The sequence below is a fragment of the Centruroides sculpturatus genome, unplaced genomic scaffold (genome assembly GCF_000671375.1).
Source record: "Centruroides sculpturatus isolate CEXI.00-Female unplaced genomic scaffold, Cexi_2.0 scaffold153, whole genome shotgun sequence".
NCBI classification, from domain to species: Eukaryota; Metazoa; Arthropoda; class Arachnida; order Scorpiones; family Buthidae; genus Centruroides; species Centruroides sculpturatus.
This window is the reverse complement of record NW_019384491.1, coordinates 234481-255967: the sequence shown is the minus strand read 5'-3', so window position 1 is coordinate 255967 and position 21487 is coordinate 234481. Positions and strand designations below refer to the sequence as shown.

The 21487-nt window shown below is 34.9% G+C and overlaps 1 protein-coding gene and 2 pseudogenes across 3 annotated transcripts; all 3 read left to right on the top strand.

The window, feature by feature from the left end:
* The first annotated feature begins 27 nt into the window (after nucleotides 1–27).
* LOC111621775 lies at nucleotides 28–3143 on the top strand (annotated as a pseudogene).
* A 3750-nt stretch (nucleotides 3144–6893) lies between these two features.
* LOC111621763 lies at nucleotides 6894–10148 on the top strand (annotated as a pseudogene).
* Nucleotides 10149–11447: 1299 nt separating this feature from the next.
* On the top strand, nucleotides 11448–15830 carry LOC111621774 (cytochrome c-like). Of its 3 annotated transcripts, none has more exons than XM_023364020.1 (3): nucleotides 11448–11575; nucleotides 13083–13274; nucleotides 15465–15830. In XM_023364020.1, exons 2-3 carry the CDS (start codon nucleotides 13091–13093, stop codon nucleotides 15608–15610), a joined length of 330 nt encoding a protein of 109 aa, XP_023219788.1. In that variant the 5' UTR covers nucleotides 11448–11575; nucleotides 13083–13090; the 3' UTR covers nucleotides 15611–15830. The 3 variants fall into 3 exon arrangements, with proteins under 3 accessions (XP_023219788.1, XP_023219787.1, XP_023219790.1); XM_023364019.1 differs by having other exon boundaries at nucleotides 11525–11668; XM_023364022.1 differs by lacking the exon at nucleotides 11448–11575 and adding an exon at nucleotides 12574–12699.
* Nucleotides 15831–21487: the final 5657 nt, after the last annotated feature.

Sequence of the window (21487 nt, the reverse complement as noted above, 5' to 3'; positions counted from 1 at the left end):
GAAATTAAAATCCAGCGAGACCAGTTAGAACCGGAAGAAGTCAAATTACAGACATGGGCGGATCAGAATCTGGAGGTAGTGGGCACTACAATGGTGAGTGTACAATTTAAAGGAAGAGTTATGAATCTACCATTGTTAGTGATTAAAGGAAATGGACCAGGACTTGTTGGAAGAAATTGGTTTGAACCATTAGGAATCAGAATAGAGGGACTATATCACCAACATGATGCAGAGGATCTGATACAAGAATTCCAGCATTTATTCAATAATTCAGAAATGGGTCTATTTCGAGGCGAGGCAGTCAGTTTAGCGATAAATAAAGAAGCTAAGCCTATTTTTATGCGGGCAAGACAGGTTCCTTTTGCATTGAGAACAAAGGTAGAACAAGAGTTGAATCGACTTCATCAGTTAGGAGTTATAGAACCAGTTAGAACTTCTAAGTGGGCCACTCCTGTGGTACCCGTTGCAAAACCAGATGGCAGTGTACGTTTATGTGGAGATTACCGCTGCACTGTAAACAGAGAGGCAATAAAAGTAGATGTATACCCATTGCCGGCCATTAACGATATACTTGCTTCATTATCTGGTGGAAAGGTATTTGCCAAGCTAGATTTCAAGGAAGCGTACTTCCAATTTCCTGTGGACCAGGAGTCGTCTGAGATACTGACTATAAACACATGCAAGGGTTTATACAGAATGAAAAGATTACCATTTGGAGTGAGTAGTTGTCCAGCTATTTGCCAGAGAGAGATGGAAAAGATCGTAGGAGGTATTCCAGGGACAATTGTGATGATAGATGATATACTTGTCATGGGACTCAATGAAGAAGCCCTACATCAAAAGTTGAGGAAAATTCTTAACCGGATTTCAGAAGCTGGACTAAAACTGAACAAAAGCAAATGCCTATTCAAAACAAATCAACTTCAATTTTTAGGATATTTGATAGATGCTCAGGGCATTCGACCCACACCAGATAAAATTGCGGCGATCCAACAGGTTCGGGACCCGAGAAACAAACAAGAGTTACAAGCATTTTTGGGATTTGTAAACTTCTATGATAGATTTTTGAAAGATAAAGCAACGGAAGCTGAACCATTATATAGACTCCTAGACAAAAACAAACCATGGATCTGGAAAAAAGAACAAAGCAAAGCATTCGTGAAGATAAAAAAGATGCTAACACCAGAAACATTATTAATCCATTATGATTTAAATAAACCAGTATTGTTGTCATGTGATGCTTCACCATATGGAGTTGGAGCAGTACTTTCACACATATTACCAGATGGATCAGAAGTTCCTATATACTTTGCATCGAGGACACTCCACCCAGCAGAAAGAAATTATTCACAATTCGAGAGAGAAGTATTAGCTATAATCTTTGGCATCACAAAATTTCATAATTACCTAGCTGCTCGAAATTTTACTATATATACGGATTGCAAGCCAGTTGTGGGCCTTCTGAACCCTGCTAAACCAATTCCTGATTTAATCTCACCCAGAATGATTCGTTGGTGTTTGAGATTAGCAGCATACTCATATAGGATTGAACATCGTCAGTCAGCAGAGATGACTAACGTTGATGCATTATCGCGTATACCAACTACTATGGAAGAAAAGACTATCCCCGAACCAGGAGAGATATTCCTTATATTTGAACAGCCAGAATTGCCCATCACATCTCAGGAAGTAAGCAAAGAGACAAACAAGCACTCAGTGTTAAAAAGAGTTGAACATGCGATCTTACACGGATGGTCACTTTAGTAGTCCAGAAGAACTTATGCCTTTCGCTAGGCGAAAGCTAGAACTTTTAATTCACCGCGGTTGCATTTTATGGGGACAAAGAGTAGTTATCCCTAGCACCTTGCAACTACAGCTATTACACCTGTTACACTCCACACATGAGGGCATGTCTAGAATGAAAAAAACAGCCAGGAGCTATTTTTGGTGGCCTGAAATGGACTCCCAGATTGAAGAGACGGTATCGATGTGTAGAAAATGCCAAGAACAGAAGTCAAACCCAACCCCAGTTAAAGACACTCATTGGCCATCACCCTCGGAACCCTGGGACCGAGTACACATTGATCATGCAGGACCACATTATCGACGTACATATTTTATTCTAGTGGATGCTTATTCGAAGTGGGTGGAGGTAGAAGAAGTACAAACTCAGTCAACCCAGGAAACCGTGAATCTATTGAGAAGAATATTTAGTACACATGGACAACCAAATACAAAAATTGTATCAGACAATCATCAAAGCTTTAAATCCTAAGAAATGGAAGAATTTATACGAAAAAATGGGATACAGCACATTTATCCCTCCATATCATCCCTCTTCCAACGGACAAGTAGAGAGACAAGTGCAAACTATAAAGAAGAGAATCGAAAAATTACATCACAGCCAAGAAAAAAGTGAGGTGTTGCTCCCCAGACTTTTGTTTAGCTTACGCACAACACCTAGTAGCACTACAGGAAAAACGGCAGCAGAACTGTTGATGGGAAGAAGACTACGTACCGTCTATGATCGATTAAATCCACACCTATATAAGGAGAGAAAAGAGGAAACAAGAATACGAGAATTCCAAATAGGAGACAACATCAATTACAGATGTTATAGAGACGCTAAGAAGTGGAAACCAGGTAAGGTGACAAAGAAGACCAGACCATATACATACATGATAGCTTCACCAGAAGGAACTATAGAAAGAAGACATATTGATCAACTGATAGCTCGAAGAGAACAACCACTCCAGAACAAGCAACATCCAGTTTGTCAGAACAACCAACATCCAGCTCCCCAGAATAATCAACATCAGGACAAAGGACCACCGGTTAGAAGGAGCTCTAGAACACGGACATTACCTGCACATCTCCGAGACTTCATTTTAGAGGAGGAAGATCTGTTGTAACGTTGTGACTTATCTGTTGTAACTTGATCTGAGTGTCGGGTCAGGGGTGAAAATTCCAACATACCTTTCGAGAGTCGGGGAGAGTTCTTGTGTAGTCGTCACCCCAGTCGGTTGTTTCGAGAGGGAATAAAGTTAATTGTTGATTAACTACGTGTTTTTTATGTACAACAGTGTCGAAAACAAAAGCGATATAAAATCTGTAACGCCCGAATAGGGGCCAGTTACTCTTAAAAAAACCTCCCGAAAGGCATCCCCTAGGCAGATCGCCCAAGTGTTGCGTTGTTGTAACTTAACAAAACAACAATTATTTCTACAGAGAGCGACATCGCAGAAAACAATTGGCGGATAGGGCATTTGGTGGTTTCCAAGCGCGACTTGGTTTTAAGGCCTCCTTGTTCTAAATACTGAGTAATGCTATTAAATCAATTTATAAGTTAATTTAAAAACACCAAACGCAAGCAGTTAAGAACTTTTTCATTTGTTCGCACGATTTGCAAGAGATGAAAGGTGACGAAAAAAACGGTGACCGTGATAAAATAAAATATATGAAATACAGGCTTCGTTAATATTTATTTATTCAATTATCGTCATTCTGGTCATCACTTATTGTCAGCTTCACGTTGGAGTAGCCGCAATGCTTCTTTTATTTTGGCGTTTAACTCGAAGACTACTCATAAGATGGTCCGCAGCAACATAGGCATCGAGTCTGTCGTTGTATCTCTTCTAGAAAATTTATGGGTATTTAACCTTTTGTCTAGTCAGATTAATAATACGAACCATTGAGTGCCGTTCACGGCAAATTGTCTGTGCCCGAGGTTCTCGCAATGTATCTTCTCAAGCTACTAAATTTCAGATGCCTCTGACGATCGGAGGCTTCGAGCGTTCGCCTCTCGAGCCTGTGCCACGATCCACCATGGCAAAAAACATTAATGTAAATAAACTAAGAAACTTTCCAGCCTTGGGCGTCGGCAGAGACGTCAAACGGGACACTTGCCATTCCCTGGGATCGAATAAAAAATTCCACCAATTACTGTATAATCTTAAAAGTGATTGATAAAATCTAAGATCCAAAATGGAAGACGAGTCGGCTATCGTGTCTATATACTGCACACTATTACGTCAATTCGACGTCATTTTACGCTTCCTCATTACAAAAAAAAAGTATACGAATGACGTCAAAATGACGTGTAGTCGCTATTCTGATAAAACGAATACGGCTTTTATGTAATTCGGAATTATTTACCGTTCAATTCTGACATTTAAACTCCGTTCTCCTCGTTTTATAACGAATTTTATTTAATTTCACAAAAATACTGGTCCGAGGGGAAAGTTTGAGAACACGTGATCCACATAGAGCCTCTACGCTACTATTACGTCACATCACCGACGAATAACGACGGCCGACCTATCATTTATCCGGAAAACTTGTCCTTACGTTTTAAACAAATTAAAGATTAAATTTAAGTTAACTTTCCGAAACAAATATTTAATTTATTCTTCTCAGCTATTTTAAATTAGTTTTTTTATGCCTAATTTTCGTATAAGAGAAATGTTTTCCGTAAATGTCGTTTCTCATTTTTCCTCAAGGACACGGTGACCTATCGACGTCAATGGCTGGTGGGCGCATGCTCTTTTGTTTGGTAAGCACCGGCCGGTGGGTAAGTGGGTTAGTTCGATCCTCCGCTATTTCGACTATTTTAGAAGAATTTGCGAATTGCAGACGCATTTTTTCGCCGTAATTTAATAAATAGGTGAGTTGCGATTTCGTTAAAGTACTTATCACTCGAGAAATCGATATATTTTACCGCTATTTATCCGGAAATTCCGGACGGGTGCCAAAATGGCGGAAGGGTTCGTAGGAATGGCAAATTTTTCTACACAATCGTTAAATATTAAGGCAATTCGTTAATTTAACCCGGAAGTTAACGCTTTGAAGGGAATTTATTTCGTTTGTAAATCTACAAAACGTCTTTTATTTATTTATTTTTATTAGGAATTGATCCTCACCTTAAAAACTTCTCAGGTTAAACACTTGCTCTATTTTAAAATAAGTAGAACTTACCTCACGTGTTTGACCCCTTTATTAACCTCGTGTTCTAAGAATCTCGTGCAATACTTGTTAATTTCAATTTTATAATTAACTTAAGTCGGAATTATTCTCCTATTGTATCGCGTTTTAATAGATAAACCTCAATATATTTATAAATAAGAGTTAAAAATGATGTTAAACAATCGATATAGATCATCATTTCTTTTGTAAATCCTATAGGTTTGAATAATTAAAACTTGTGGATTTCCAATTGTGACGAAATCTTTGATGTAATAATGAAAGAATATGATGCGAAATGGATAGAAATATTGCTACAAATTATTATACGTGTGTATTAATAAAATAATAAATTTCAAATGTGTTTAATGTATTGTGTAATGGAATGAAAAAGTAATTAAAAGGTGATTTCGAATGTACGAAAGTAATTTCATACATTCAANACTCAAGACAGCGTAAGCACAATTATTCCAGATATTACAGGTTCCGACAAGTAAAGAATTTTTATACTCCTGCCACAAATAAGCTATATATTGATTATTGACCATTTGTGACATGCTATAACGAGAAAAAATTTAAAAAACTAAAAGGTAGGTTTAAAATTAATAAATACAAATGTATTCTGACAGTGAATGAGCTAATTATGCTTTTTATTTGCAAAACTCCTCAATCTTAACACAAAATAAGAAAAAAAGTGAATTTTTAAGAAATTTGCGGGATTTCCCGGGATGAGAAAAATTTCCTGGGATATTTCCCGGGTTAAAAAAACAACCGGGATCCCGGAATCCCGTTTGAGAAACCCTAGTGAAAACAGAACAGGTGGTAACACTAGGTACAAAGAATGAACTGCATGCATCGATGAATGAAAATTCACATATTGCTAACATCGATTCAGGATCGATGTTTCAAAAACATCGGAAGTTCGATGCATCGACGAACAAAAGCATCGATGTATCGATGTGACATCGATGCATCGCACAGCACTAAGTTGGGGCTTTTTTTCCCTTCTTTGTTCCTGGGATTCCTGGCTCGATCGAAGTGCAGAAGAAAGAAAAATGGTTGGCGTCGGAATAAGAACTGTGTGGCTATGGACTCTAACTCGCTCAATTAGGAGAAGATCGAAGGAAGATTCGTCGGCACGTAATGGTTCTTCAAATGTTTTGTTCGCGGCCAAGATTTTCTCTTGTCGTGAGTAATGTTCTGTTATTTGTCTTTGTTACGCGTCGTTCTTGTCGTCCCGCTTCGCCACGTGTTGTGAGCCCCATTGTTAAGGAAGATAGAGGAACGAGGTAAACGTGTGTATCGTTGATTCAGATGTGTTACTGCGTTATTGATTCGCGGTGTGTGTAATTATCTCGATTGGAATTAACGAACTTGTCGGTGTGTTTTTTTTGTTTTGTTTTGTTTCAACCCTGAAAACCCTACTCAACAGGGGACACATTTACACTGGCTTAAGGGATAAAGGAATACAACACGTGTTATTGGCAAAAAACGGACACTACTTATAAGGCCATTTTGGATGCAGCAGAGGCAGCATCTAAAGATGTTAGCCAGCTTGGGCCAAACGGAAACAATGCCCAAGTGTATAACTTAAAGGCGGACTACAAGAGAAAGAATGAGTCGGCCGTATTACGCTGTTTTCGATGCACCGGAAGTCATAACCCGAATAATTTCAGATTTGCTCAGGTAATCTGTAAATTCTGCGGAAATAAGGGACACATAGAAAAAGCATGTATCACGAAACAAAAGATTGGAGGAAGAAAAATTCCAAACCAGGGAAGAAACCAAATTGGGCCACAACGGAAAGAGGTATGCAGCCAGAGAGCCAAAGTACACCGAATTGAGGAACATAAAAATTTAACATCGAATCAGGTAGAGGAATATTCAAAATATGTTAATTCAAAATACGTGGAAATAGGATACCACACTTAAAAATCTTAGTCAATATTGAAAATATACCAGTCATGATGGAAATTGATTCAGGGGCTGGGTACACTGTAGTGAGTGAGCAGACCTTAAAAGAAATTAAAATCCAGCGAGACAAGTTAGAACCGAAAGAAGTCAAATTACAGACATGGGCGGATCAGAATCTGGAGGTAGTGGGCACTACAATGGTGAGTGTACAATTTAAAGGAAGAGTTATGAATCTGCCATTGTTAGTGATTAAAGGAAATGGACCAGGAATTGTTGGAAGAAATTGGTTTGAACCATTAGGAATCAGAATAGAGGGACTATATCACCAACATGATGCAGAGGATCTGATACAAGAATTCCAGCATTTATTCAATAATTCAGAAATGGGTCTATTTCGTGGCGAGGCAGTCAGTTTGGTGATAAATAAAGATGCTAAGCCTATTTTTATGTGGGCAAGGCAGGTTCCTTTTGCATTGAGAACAAAGGTAAAACAAGAGTTGAATCGACTTCATCAGTTAGGAGTTATAGAACCAGTTAGAACTTCTAAGTGGGCCACTCCTGTGGTACCCGTTCAAAACCAGAACGTGGAAGTGTACGTTTATTTGGAGATTACTGCTTCACTGTAAACAGAGAGGCAATAAAAGTAGATGTATACCCATTGCCGGCCATTAACGATATACTTGCTTTATTATCTGGTGGAAAGGTATTTGCCAAGTTGGATTTCAAGGAAGCGTACTTCCAATTTCCTGTGGACCAGGAGTCGTCTGAAATACTGACTATCAACACATGCAAAAGTTTATATAGAATGAAAAGATTACCATTTGGAGTGAGTAGTTGTCCAGCTATTTGCCAGAGAGAGATGGAAAAGATCGTAGGAGGTATTCCAGGGACAATTGTGATGATAGATGATATACTTGTCATGGGACTCAATGAAGAAGCCCTATATCAAAAGTTGAGGAAAATTCTTAACCGAATTTTAGAAGCTGGACTAAAACTGAACAAAAGCAAATACCTATTCAAAACAAATCAACTTCAATTTTTAGGATATTTGATAGATGCTCAGGGCATTCGACCCACACCGGATAAAATTGCGGCAATCCAACAGGTTCAGGACCCGAAAAACAAAGTTTTTCGGGTCCTGAACCTGTTACAAGAGTTACAAGCATTTTTGGGATTTGTAAACTTCTATGATAGATTTTTGAAAGATAAAGCAACCGAAGCTGAACCATTATATAGTCTCCTGGACAAAAAGAAACCATGGATCTGGAAAAAAGAACAAAGCAACGCATTCGTGAAGATAAAAAAGATGCTAACACCAGAAACATTATTAATCCATTATGATTTAAATAAACCAGTATTGTTGTCATGTGATGCTTCACCATATGGAGTTGGAGCAGTACTTTCACACATATTACCAGATGGATCAGAAGTTCCTATATACTTTGCATCGAGGACACTCCACCCAGCAGAAAGAAATTATTCACAATTCGAGAGAGAAGTATTAGCTATAATCTTTGGCATCACAAAATTTCATAATTACCTAGCTGCTCGAAATTTTACTATATATACGGATTGCAAGCCAGTTGTGGGCCTTCTGAACCCTGCTAAACCAATTCCTGATTTAATCTCACCCAGAATGATTCGTTGGTGTTTGAGATTAGCAGCATACTCATATAGGATTGAACATCGTCAGTCAGCAGAGATGACTAACGTTGATGCATTATCGCGTATACCAACTACTGTGGAAGAAAAGACTATCCCCGAACCAGGAGAGATATTCCTTATATTTGAACAGCCAGAATTGCCCATCACATCTCAGGAAGTAAGCAAAGAGACAAACAAGCACTCAGTGTTAAAAAGAGTTGAACATGCGATCTTACACGGATGGTCACTTTAGTAGTCCAGAAGAACTTATGCCTTTCGCTAGGCGAAAGCTAGAACTTTTAATTCACCGCGGTTGCATTTTATGGGGACAAAGAGTAGTTATCCCTAGAACCTTGCAACCACAGCTATTACACCTGTTACACTCCACACATGAGGGCATGTCTAGAATGAAAAGAACAGCCAGGAGCTATTTTTGGTGGCCTGAAATGGACTCCCAGATTGAAGAGACAGTATCGATGTGTAGAAAATGCCAAGAACAGAGGTCAAACCCAACCCCAGTTAAAGACACTCATTGGCCATCACCCTCGGGACCTTGGGACCGAGTACACATTGATCATGCAGGACCACATTATGGACGTACATATTTTATTCTAGTGGATGCTTATTCGAAGTGGGTGGAGGTAGAAGAAGTACAAACTCAGTCAACCCAGGAAACCGTGAAACTATTGAGAAGAATATTTAGTACACATGGACTACCAAATACAATTGTATCCGACAATCATCAAAGCTTTAAATCCCAAGAAATGGAAGAATTTATACGAAAAAATGGGATACAGCACATATTTACCCCTCCATATCATCCCTCTTCCAACGGACAAGTAGAGAGACAAGTGCAAACTATAAAGAAGAGAATCGAAAAATTACATCACAGCCAAGAAAAAAGTGAGGTGTTGCTCCCCAGACTTTTGTTTAGCTTACGCACAACACCTAGTAGCACTACAGGAAAAACGGCAGCAGAACTGTTGATGGGAAGAAGACTACGTACCGTCTATGATCGATTAAATCCACACCTATATAAGGAGAGAAAAGAGGAAACAAGAATACGAGAATTCCAAATAGGAGACAACATCAATTACAGATGTTATAGAGACGCTAAGAAGTGGAAACCAGGTAAGGTGACAAAGAAGACCAGACCATATACATACATGATAGCTTCACCAGAAGGAACTATAGAAAGAAGACATATTGATCAACTGATAGCTCGAAGAGAACAACCACTCCAGAACAAGCAACATCCAGTTTGTCAGAACAACCAACATCCAGCTCCCCAGAATAATCAACATCAGGACAAAGGACCACCGGTTAGAAGGAGCTCTAGAACACGGACATTACCTGCACATCTCCGAGACTTCATTTTAGAGGAGGAAGATCTGTTGTAACGTTGTGACTTATCTGTTGTAACTTGATCTGAGTGTCGGGTCAGGGGTGAAAATTCCAACATACCTTTCGAGAGTCGGGGAGAGTTCTTGTGTAGTCGTCACCCCAGTCGGTTGTTTCGAGAGGGAATAAAGTTAATTGTTGATTAACTACGTGTTTTTTATGTACAACAGTGTCGAAAACAAAAGCGATATAAAATCTGTAACGCCCGAATAGGGGCCAGTTACTCTTAAAAAAACCTCCCGAAAGGCATCCCCTAGGCAGATCGCCCAAGTGTTGCGTTGTTGTAACTTAACAAAACAACAATTATTTCTACAGAGAGCGACATCGCAGAAAACAATTGGCGGATAGGGCATTTGGTGGTTTCCAAGCGCGACTTGGTTTTAAGGCCTCCTTGTTCTAAATACTGAGTAATGCTATTAAATCAATTTATAAGTTAATTTAAAAACACCAAACGCAAGCAGTTAAGAACTTTTTCATTTGTTCCCACGATTTGCAAGAGATGAAAGGTGACGAAAAAAACGGTGACCGTGATAAAATAAAATATATGAAATACAGGCTTCGTTAATATTTATTTATTCAATTATCGTCATTCTGGTCATCACTTATTGTCAGCTTCACGTTGGAGTAGCCGCAATGCTTCTTTTATTTTGGCGTTTAACTCGAAGACTACTCATAAGATGGTCCGCAGCAACATAGGCATCGAGTCTGTCGTTGTATCTCTTCTAGAAAATTTATGGGTATTTAACCTTTTGTCTAGTCAGATTAATAATACGAACCATTGAGTGCCGTTCACGGCAAATTGTCTGTGCCCGAGGTTCTCGCAATGTATCTTCTCAAGCTACTAAATTTCAGATGCCTCTGACGATCGGAGGCTTCGAGCGTTCGCCTCTCGAGCCTGTGCCACGATCCACCATGGCAAAAAACATTAATGTAAATAAACTAAGAAACTTTCCAGCCTTGGGCGTCGGCAGAGACGTCAAACGGGACACTTGCCATTCCCTGGGATCGAATAAAAAATTCCACCAATTACTGTATAATCTTAAAAGTGATTGATAAAATCTAAGATCCAAAATGGAAGACGAGTCGGCTATCGTGTCTATATACTGCATACTATTACGTCAATTCGACGTCATTTTACGCTTCCTCATTACAAAAAAAAAGTATACGAATGACGTCAAAATGACGTGTAGTCGCTATTCTGATAAAACGAATACGGCTTTTATGTAATTCGGAATTATTTACCGTTCAATTCTGACATTTAAACTCCGTTCTCCTCGTTTTATAACGAATTTTATTTAATTTCACAAAAATACTGGTCCGAGGGGAAAGTTTGAGAACACGTGATCCACATAGAGCCTCTACGCTACTATTACGTCACATCACCGACGAATAACGACGGCCGACCTATCATTTATCCGGAAAACTTGTCCTTACGTTTTAAACAAATTAAAGATTAAATTTAAGTTAACTTTCCGAAACAAATATTTAATTTATTCTTCTCAGCTATTTTAAATTAGTTTTTTTATGCCTAATTTTCGTATAAGAGAAATGTTTTCCGTAAATGTCGTTTCTCATTTTTCCTCAAGGACACGGTGACCTATCGACGTCAATGGCTGGTGGGCGCATGCTCTTTTGTTTGGTAAGCACCGGCCGGTGGGTAAGTGGGTTAGTTCGATCCTCCGCTATTTCGACTATTTTAGAAGAATTTGCGAATTGCAGACGCATTTTTTCGCCGTAATTTAATAAATAGGTGAGTTGCGATTTCGTTAAAGTACTTATCACTCGAGAAATCGATATATTTTACCGCTATTTATCCGGAAATTCCGGACGGGTGCCAAAATGGCGGAAGGGTTCGTAGGAATGGCAAATTTTTCTACACAATCGTTAAATATTAAGGCAATTCGTTAATTTAACCCGGAAGTTAACGCTTTGAAGGGAATTTATTTCGTTTGTAAATCTACAAAACGTCTTTTATTTATTTATTTTTATTAGGAATTGATCCTCACCTTAAAAACTTCTCAGGTTAAACACTTGCTCTATTTTAAAATAAGTAGAACTTACCTCACGTGTTTGACCCCTTTATTAACCTCGTGTTCTAAGAATCTCGTGCAATACTTGTTAATTTCAATTTTATAATTAACTTAAGTCGGAATTATTCTCCTATTGTATCGCGTTTTAATAGATAAACCTCAATATATTTATAAATAAGAGTTAAAAATGATGTTAAACAATCGATATAGATCATCATTTCTTTTGTAAATCCTATAGGTTTGAATAATTAAAACTTGTGGATTTCCAATTGTGACGAAATCTTTGATGTAATAATGAAAGAATATGGTGCGAAATGGATAGAAATATTGCTACAAATTATTATACGTGTGTATTAATAAAATAATAAATTTCAAATGTGTTTAATGTATTGTGTAATGGAATGAAAAAGTAATTAAAAGGTGATTTCGAATGTACGAAAGTAATTTCATACATTCAAATTCCATTACACAATACATTAAACACATTTGAAATTTATTATTTCATTAATACACATGTATAATAATTTGTAGCAATATTTCTATCCATTTCGCACCATATTCTTTCATTATTACATCAAAGATTTCGTCACAATTGGAAATCCACAAGTTTTAATTATTCAAACCTATAGGATTTACAAAAGAAATGAAGATGTATATCAATTGTTTAACATTATTTATTAAAGGAAAATGTGGAAGTGAGTCGTAATGTTTCCTGTAATTGTACGCACGTGGCGATGGTCTTCTCGTTAAAGTAAGGATGTATTTGTCTCGACGAAACTGTGTGGTTTTATATAATTTATAATATAATATTTAAATAGTTACTTAAAAGACAGAACATATTTTATTTGGCTAGCTCTCTTCTTAATTTAAATTTAGGTGTATATTTTATAAATTTAATATATTGACTCTGAATTTATAAAGATATTTCCTCGTTCGTTCAAATAAGAATAATAATAATGTTTCTGTTCTTTGGTTTGTTTTTACAAAATAATAAAAGCGAGATTTATTTTTAAAATTTAAGCACGTGCACGATTTTACTAGATTACAATTTAAGTCGAAAACATTTGGCTTATTGTTCCGGTTAATTTATTATTATATCATTCAAAAATATATGCATATTTCAAATTTCTTTAGAAAGAAAAATGTCTGACATACCTCCCGGGGATCCTGAAAAGGGTAAGAAAGTATTCGTCCAGCGTTGTACTCAGTGTCACACTATCGAAGCCGGGGGCAAACACAAGACCGGACCAAATCTCCACGGTTTGATAGGACGTAGTACTGGACAGGCACCCGGATTTTCTTATACAGATGCAAACAAGAAGAAAGGTATTATGTGCTTATATTATTGTAATGAATTTTAAAAATAAAGTTTTATTTGAAAATAAATTTATTCAATTCTAACAAGAATATTAATGTAAAAATATCAATAAAAAATTTTTTTCTTATTTCTATATATAAAATTTATCCATATTTGGCCACTAAAGAAGTCAGTTTTGTATCTGCAATGGATGATTGCACAAACAAAATTGATTACTGAATCTTGTTGTCCATCAGTTTTATTTATGTGAATTATTTTGTCTTAAAGACAAATTATGGAAATTATATTAAAGTTTCTTACATAAACTCAAAAATTTTGTAATTTGAATTATTGACTTATGACAAAATATTCTTTGGTGCAGTTGCTATAGAATGGTTTTTGCATAAATAGTTTCCATAGCAGTGGATTATCTTACAAGTGAATTAGATTAATAAAGCATTATTTAAAATTATAAACTTCATGATGATGATGATTAAATGTAATGCATTTTTTTTTTCTTGATTAAAAAGTAATTAAGTGCCATAAAGTATTGAATACTTCTAATAATTTTAATTATTAGAAATATTCAGAATAATTCTACTGCATTTAGTTTATTTACTTTTAATACAGAATCAATTAAATTTTGCTTAGTGTATATTTTTTTCTTGGGATGATATAAAACTGTTTGCCCAATACAAAGGTTAAAAGATAACGTATTGAGCAAAAATCTAGGTTTTTAATTGTATTGATAAACATTTCATAAGTTACAACTAAGTCAGATTACTAAACAAATTTTTAATTCATTGACACCTCATTGTACACATTAGTTCATAAAAAGTTAAAGTAAAAATGCTGTCTGTGGCTTTTAAATTTAATTATAACATGACAGCTTTAGGGAAATAGTTTTAAAAAAAGTTTATTCTTCATTCAGCTCATTTTGAGTTTTTAAAAATTAAAAGTCTCAATACTGTAACTTTAAATTTTACAAATATACAAATTAATTGTAAAATTAAAAATTGAATATTATGTTATAATAAATGACTAGATGCATTTTAACTTTGTAGGCAGTTATCTTTAAATAATGATGATTGTATATTTTAGTTTTACGCAAGTTTATCCTGTTACTATTAAGCTACAAACATAAAAATCTTTAAGATTTTGAATATTCAGAATCTACCATCCATAGTCAAATTATGATATTCTGCAATAAGTGTGGTCGGGTCCGAAAGTTCGGGGGACTCGGCATATGGCCCCATCTGAGGCAAGGAAATTCCTTGAATCGAATAGTTAAAAACACAGATGCGCTGCCATTTTCAAACTAATCCCCGTGGACAATGATGTGTTTTTTCTGATGCTTGTACAGTTTCCGGAAGTAATGTCATAAGCCATCTTTTGCAATGCTTGTAATGCTTTTACCTCATTTGGTGACTCTAGACATTCGAAGACAGCTTATGACATTTCTTCCAGAAGCCATATGAGCTCTGGCAAAAGTGCATCATTGCCCAAAGGGATTAATTTAAAGGTAGTTGTGTACCGGCGTCTTAAACTATTCAAGTTCAAGGAACTATATGCAGAGTCCTAAATGTTTTAATCATATTACATATAATCATGGAATAAAGTTTTCTTGTTATATGTATTTTCTTATTTCAGTAAAATAACAAAACAACTCTGTAAATAATAATCATTTAAATGACATTGAAAATAAAAATACAGTATAGATAGTACAGAGAGTAGAATTTTATGTATAAACTCTTCACATTAAAACAGTCCTTGTTTGCTTTAAACTTATAGTAGTTTGTTAACCACATTACCTATTTAATTTAGTGAATTAAGCAGTGCCTCTTTTAACAGTGGGTAAAAATTGAGAAATGCTAACATATTTAATGCGGGTCCTCGAGCATGAATAAATAAAATCAATTTTTATCCGTCCTTGCCCAAAGACCGGATCAAAAACTAGTGTTTTCTCGGTTTCATCCACTGTTAAAACTGCATTGTTTATTTTTGTAAGTGCTTAAGGTTATCTGAAATTTGAAATGTAAGAAAACAGCCTCTCTGGAGATTTATGTATTTATAATTAAAATTAAACTTTCCAGAAACTGTGATTTTTTTCAAACAACAAACTGATCTATATGCGAACTGATGCGGTTATTTAGTTTAGAGATTTGTATAATTTTATGTTAAATACTTACATATTGCACTTGTTTTTATTCAAATTTTAGGTATTGTCTGGAACAAAGAGACACTGTTCATCTATTTGGAAAATCCCAAGAAATACATTCCCGGTACCAAGATGGTATTTGCTGGCATCAAGAAGAAGCAGGAACGAGCCGATCTGATCGCCTACATCGAGCAGGCCTGCAAGTGATGAAAATTTAGTTAGCATCAAATTATTATTATTATGTGTAATATATTATATTGAGCTATCATCATTTGGTTACAAAAAGGAAACCATTCATAAAAAAGACATTAGAGAGTGAAGAGTAGCGCAAAAACCCATTGAAATTTAGAAATAAAGTGAAGGACTAACAGTTTGATATTTTACTGTTATGTTTTTGATTGACAAATAAATAAAAAAATAACAAAAATTGAAAAATGATTTTACTGTTTGTGTGTGTTATTTATTCACATAAATTAACAATTTTTAACCTTTTTTTTTAATATTCTGGAATGATTTGTAGAAAGATTAGAGTAAATAAATTTGAAAACTTCCGTTATTAAATTTCTAATTTTAAAAAATTGTTTAATGTTATAAGTATATTCATGTATCAGTGTAATTTGGTTGATATTGAGGAAGTACATTCCTTGTGACGTCAAAATTTATCGTACCGATTAAGCGATATGATTATATAGTTATAAACAACCGGGAATTCGATAACGTAAATCGGTTAGGATCGATTACGTTTTGCTATGGGTAAACCCACCGATAATGCGAAACGAGTATAGTTAATTAAGTATTAATTAAGCGGCGGCACGACCGAATGTTACGCTATAAATATCTTTAATATAAATGGCGATTTTTTTTTGTACTTAACTATCGCACGTAGCGCTTTTTATTTAAATTTTTTTTTGGGAGGATCTGGCAACACTTGAAGTAGCGCAATAGCCAAGGATGCATGTTGTAAGATAAACAAGTAGTAGAGTCGCAGATGATGCGGACGAGAGAGGAGGTTAAGAAGCAGCTTTTCGCGAGAAAGGAGGAGGAGGAAGTGGTTAAAACCGAAAAGAATCATGTCATGTTATATATATTAGTGGCTTCCCTGGCCGTTCTGGCCATTTATACTCGCTTCAATACTCAGCAGAATCAATGTAAGTGTTTGTAATTAAGAATTTGGGTTAAGTAAATTGGCGTATTTCGATCGTTCCTAAGAAGGAGCGAGCAGAATACGCAATATAAAACGTGTTTATTTCATCATTTATGAAAGTTATGACGTGGTTTTGAGGTGGTAACTCCGCTGCAGTAGTTGTCATTGTTATAGTTTACCTAGTTTTTAAGTGGTGTACGATTGCAGCAGCTAATTTTCGGAAAACAGAAAAGTTTTATTGTTACTACAGAAAAATGATTGATTTATGGTAAAGTAACGCTAGAATATGTCTATTTTAGATGGAGGATTGATGACTGCAATAAAAATAAAGCTATTGGAATGCATAAAAAATGCTACAGAAATGGATGAATGTGCATTGTGGGGATTACGGATGGAAATATTGCACGCTACCTACTCTAAAATGATAAACAAAAAATTGGCACCGTGAATGAGTTTTATTTATAAAAATGAATCAGTTTAACAACATAATTTTATGAGGAAAATAGGTTAGTGTGTGTGTGTGTGTGTTTTTTTTTTTTTTAATTCAAGTTCACTTTAAATGGAAGCACTTTAAAATTAGTGTTGACGAAGGCGGCGGGTTATGTAAATAATCCTTTTGCACTTATACTCGACGACTGTATTTAATCCGGTATTTTCGGATGGTGTCTATAAATATTAGATTAAATACGGCATCCGAATCGTTGCGGTGGTGTCTTGTTAAAAATATATATTAAGATTACCTTTGGTTCTTTGTATTTCGCTACAGTAACTGTGTTTGACACCTGCAGAAATTTAAAATTGTAAATCAGTGATGAATTATTTTTATGTTGCTGCAAATACTGTGAAAATATTGTTAAAGAATATTGGCAAGTATGTCAGCATTAAATATTAAAGTTAATAATTGTTAGTGATTAAGATAGATGAAAATTAGTAATGGTAGTTGTTGTTAATTTAAATACTGTATTGATATAATTTGTAATGTAGGTTTTGAACCAATGCTTTACACTGGTGTAGTGACTAATTTTTGTAATAGCAAATAGCAATGTTTTGAAGATTCAGATAGAGAACAAATAATTAATAATAAAAATTTATTCAGATTTATAATGTGTTAAGTAATTTATTTAGCTTAACGCAAATTTTCATTTTCATAAATAATTGATTACCTAGTATTACTAAGCAAGTATTGATTCATTTCTTTCCTATATTTTCTAAGAATGAATATCATTTAAGAAAAATGAATTGAATATTCTCCTTATTGGGCTGCAATTTGAAAAAATTTTAGACCTACAAATTCCCACTGTCGTCTCACTGTCTGCCTGTCTGTTCTACCTTAATCTCAAGAACAGAGTTAAATAGATGAAAGACGAGACCAGATATGGAAAGCTTGGGTTGGGGGCCCGATTAACTATATAAGAACTTTCTGCTTGCACCCAAAGTAACATTACTTAGATTCAAAAATTTTCCCCCAAAAGGAGTTACGTGACTGGTATGATTCTATTGCTAACGGGAAAAATATGATGCACGGGAGCAAGCCACTACTAATTTGAGATGGAGAGCGTATATTTTAAATGAAATAAATAAAAAATTTGATTAAAAATTGCAGCCTGGCATTGTGACGACATCACAAAAAACATTTTTTACGAGCAATTATTTAATCTGTTGATATATTTTCATAATACGTAATCATTTTTACAAGGAGTAATACGAGATTTGATTATAATTGTAAATTCGATACCTGACGACGGTGACACAAAATAGAGTTTGTGCTGCCTGCTGCCAACCTGTCATAATGTCGGCTCTGGAGGTCTGGGGGCCCGGGGCAAAAACGTCTTGGCAGGTAACACTGGAGGTTGGTCTCGATCACTGGAGCACAATTGTTTACCAGCAACCACCAGAAGGTGATTCCTAGTTGTCGTGCGATCTTAGTGTTCTCAGACAATCTTCAATGTTGACTTCCCCACGTCCTTGAAGACCCAGGTTTTCGTACACTTTTGCTCCCAAAATTCCGATTTATGGTTGGTCCAAACTGGTGGTCTCCAACATCCCCGATCTGTTGTCGGGGGCACGATTTGAGTTGCGGGGTCATCAACCACGCTCTATTATCCCCGATATGGACCTGTCCCCGAAGATAGGGTAGTGCTCCTTCTCAATCATTTGTCCCGTAAATTACCGAAAATGTGTTTTTCTTCTGTCTTGGAAAGGATGCACCCTGACCGCACAGTCCCTGTCACACCCCCTCAGAGGAAGCATTTGCTTTTTCCGCTTTGAACTCTGTCGGGTGACTGCAAAACTCTGATTGTTGTTGCTCATTTACCCTCCCCAGCAATCTACACCTGGGAATGTGACAATTAAATCTTATAGCACCTTATTTCTCTGTCTCTGGCTCCATTCACAAGAATAAACCACCTGTTTATCGATGTTGATGGGTGAGGACCCAGTCTCGCTTAATACAATGTTAATGGACAAGGTATAAAGCCAAGGTTCAAAATATAAAGCCTAATATATACACCCAAACCAGTTGGACCTGTGGTCAAACTCTCATCTTTTAGCTTCAAATGCTATTAAGCTACAGAAATACTTTAATTTTATCATACAAATATTGTACAAAAACTTGTACAAATATATTATATTGATGAATTGAAAAGCAGATAGGTCAGTGATAAGTTGTGATAATAATTATGTTCTTTTATGTGATGCATGAAGTTATAATGACTACATTCATTCTTATCAGCAGTTTGTTTGTTTTTAATTTATTGTGTTTTTGATAAAAAAAAAAAAATAGTGATTAATTTGGCACAATATATTTACAGTTCTATTGGCAATATGAGTCAATAAGGTTGTGAATATATTATGAGCCATTCTTATCAGTTAAGATGCATGTTTGCTTACATTTATAGTGATTAGTTCATTGCTGATGAATAGGAAATGAATAGATGCATCTTTTAGTAGAAAATTATATATAATTTTAACATAATTTTAATATCCATTTTTCAATGTTTCACTGTAGAACATATAATTCTGAAATTGGGCCTCCTAGAAAGCATTAAATAGTGACACTTCTAACTTCTAAATTCAATCTGATTAAGTAAACAAATCTTATGAGCTCTCTTCATTTGTTAATATAGATCATAATGTAAGAATTTTCTCATAGATAAGTTTAGGACTGTATTGACTAAAATATTGTCAATAAATATATAGTACTGAAATTGTTACCATATTTATGGCACCTAAATATAATTTTCTGCAGATATTTTTAAATTAAGTACTTTATGAAAATTATTACAAAAATATAAATATTTTAATAATTAATTTTACAGGTTTAGTATTATCATTGGTTATAGCCAGTTACTATTACTGAATTCATTGCTGGCTTATATATTGACTAAATGTAAATTGTTTTGATACTTTGAAATAGTCGTGAGCACACAGACCACATGCAACCTGTGAGGTTCTAATACATGATCGCTAGGATCTGGTAATATAATTTTGTTTTCTTAGCTTCTCCCTCGTAACCATTATACAATCCTAATTAAGCTGATATTTGTGACAAAGAACATTCAAATTAAATTTGACTATTAGAAAAATGAGAATAAATTATGTATTACTAGTTGCATATCATTAGTGTATATTATTTTAGTATCTAGCTTGCTGGTGGTTATGGAGTATGTTTGTACTCGACAGACTTAAAGCCAAAACTCTACAAGAAAAAAATGCACGTAGCCTATCAGAAGACTATAAAGTTCAGTCTAAGCATCCAGAAAAGCTTGCTCGTCACTTCTTTAGAGTCTTAAAAATAAGTGAAATTGTCATTTATTAATAATTTGGGGGCTTGTTGAAAAAATGGTGTATTCCACATTACGAAATTTTCAAGAAAAAGTAAGGAGTTGTTTTTCAATTCACCAGTACTTAACTATGCAACATTTTATTACTATGGATATGCAACTTATGGTGCATGTGACTGAACTATAAAAAATTTTTTAGAAGACAGATTAATGATGCATGATGCACAAATCCATGTTAATAACTCATTCTTTGTAATTTTGCAGAATATGCTGTATATTGTATATGGTCCAATAAGCCTTTCATTGCAGACCATATATAAATTTTATTAATTTAAAAAATTAATTAAGAACATTTTCGATCAGATTCACTGATCTTCCTCAGTTATAGAACATAACGGAATGGAAGAATAAAAGAACGTAAATACAAATTGAAAAGAATGCAAGTCTCTCAAATTTGTATTTACTGAGGAATATCGGTGAATCTGATTGAAAACATTCCTAATTTTTATTAAATTCAGTTCTGGATTTATAAAGGTGTCAAGTTTTTTATGAATTAATTTTAAAAAGTCTACAGAAAAAAAAAAATCTGTTAGAAAGCTGTCTAAATTAATTGCTAGTTGAGAATCAGTAGATTACGAGCATAAACCTTTAGTTTAATTAATCCTAACCTGTATGACACATTATGAAATGCCTGGTCCAAAGTTTTAGTGATAGAATTAGAATTATATCCACTTAATTTACAAGAGATGATTTTTAGCTTTATTCCAAGCAAGTTTTTTCTGTACATATTTCTAAATTAACAATTACAAATATTTATCTAAGTTTACCATTTATATATACATAACTATTATGCTTCAATAAATATTATAAGTCATTAATTTCCTTTTGCCTAACATATAGTCCTGTAATGAATTAGTTAAAGACTAAATTTCCTAAATTTTTGCTCTGTGTCAATCAAGCAGCAATTCTATGTTACAAAGCTTTTATCAATCTAATTTGGTTTATAAAAGAACCAAATAAGACTGATGAAAGCTAAAACTAAAATGTTGAAATTTCTGATGTCTTGTTCTATTGCAGTTAAACTGACTGAAGCAATACAATGGACTTATTCTCAGTTGTCTTTCACCATAACAAGGAATAATGAAAGGAAAAGTAAGT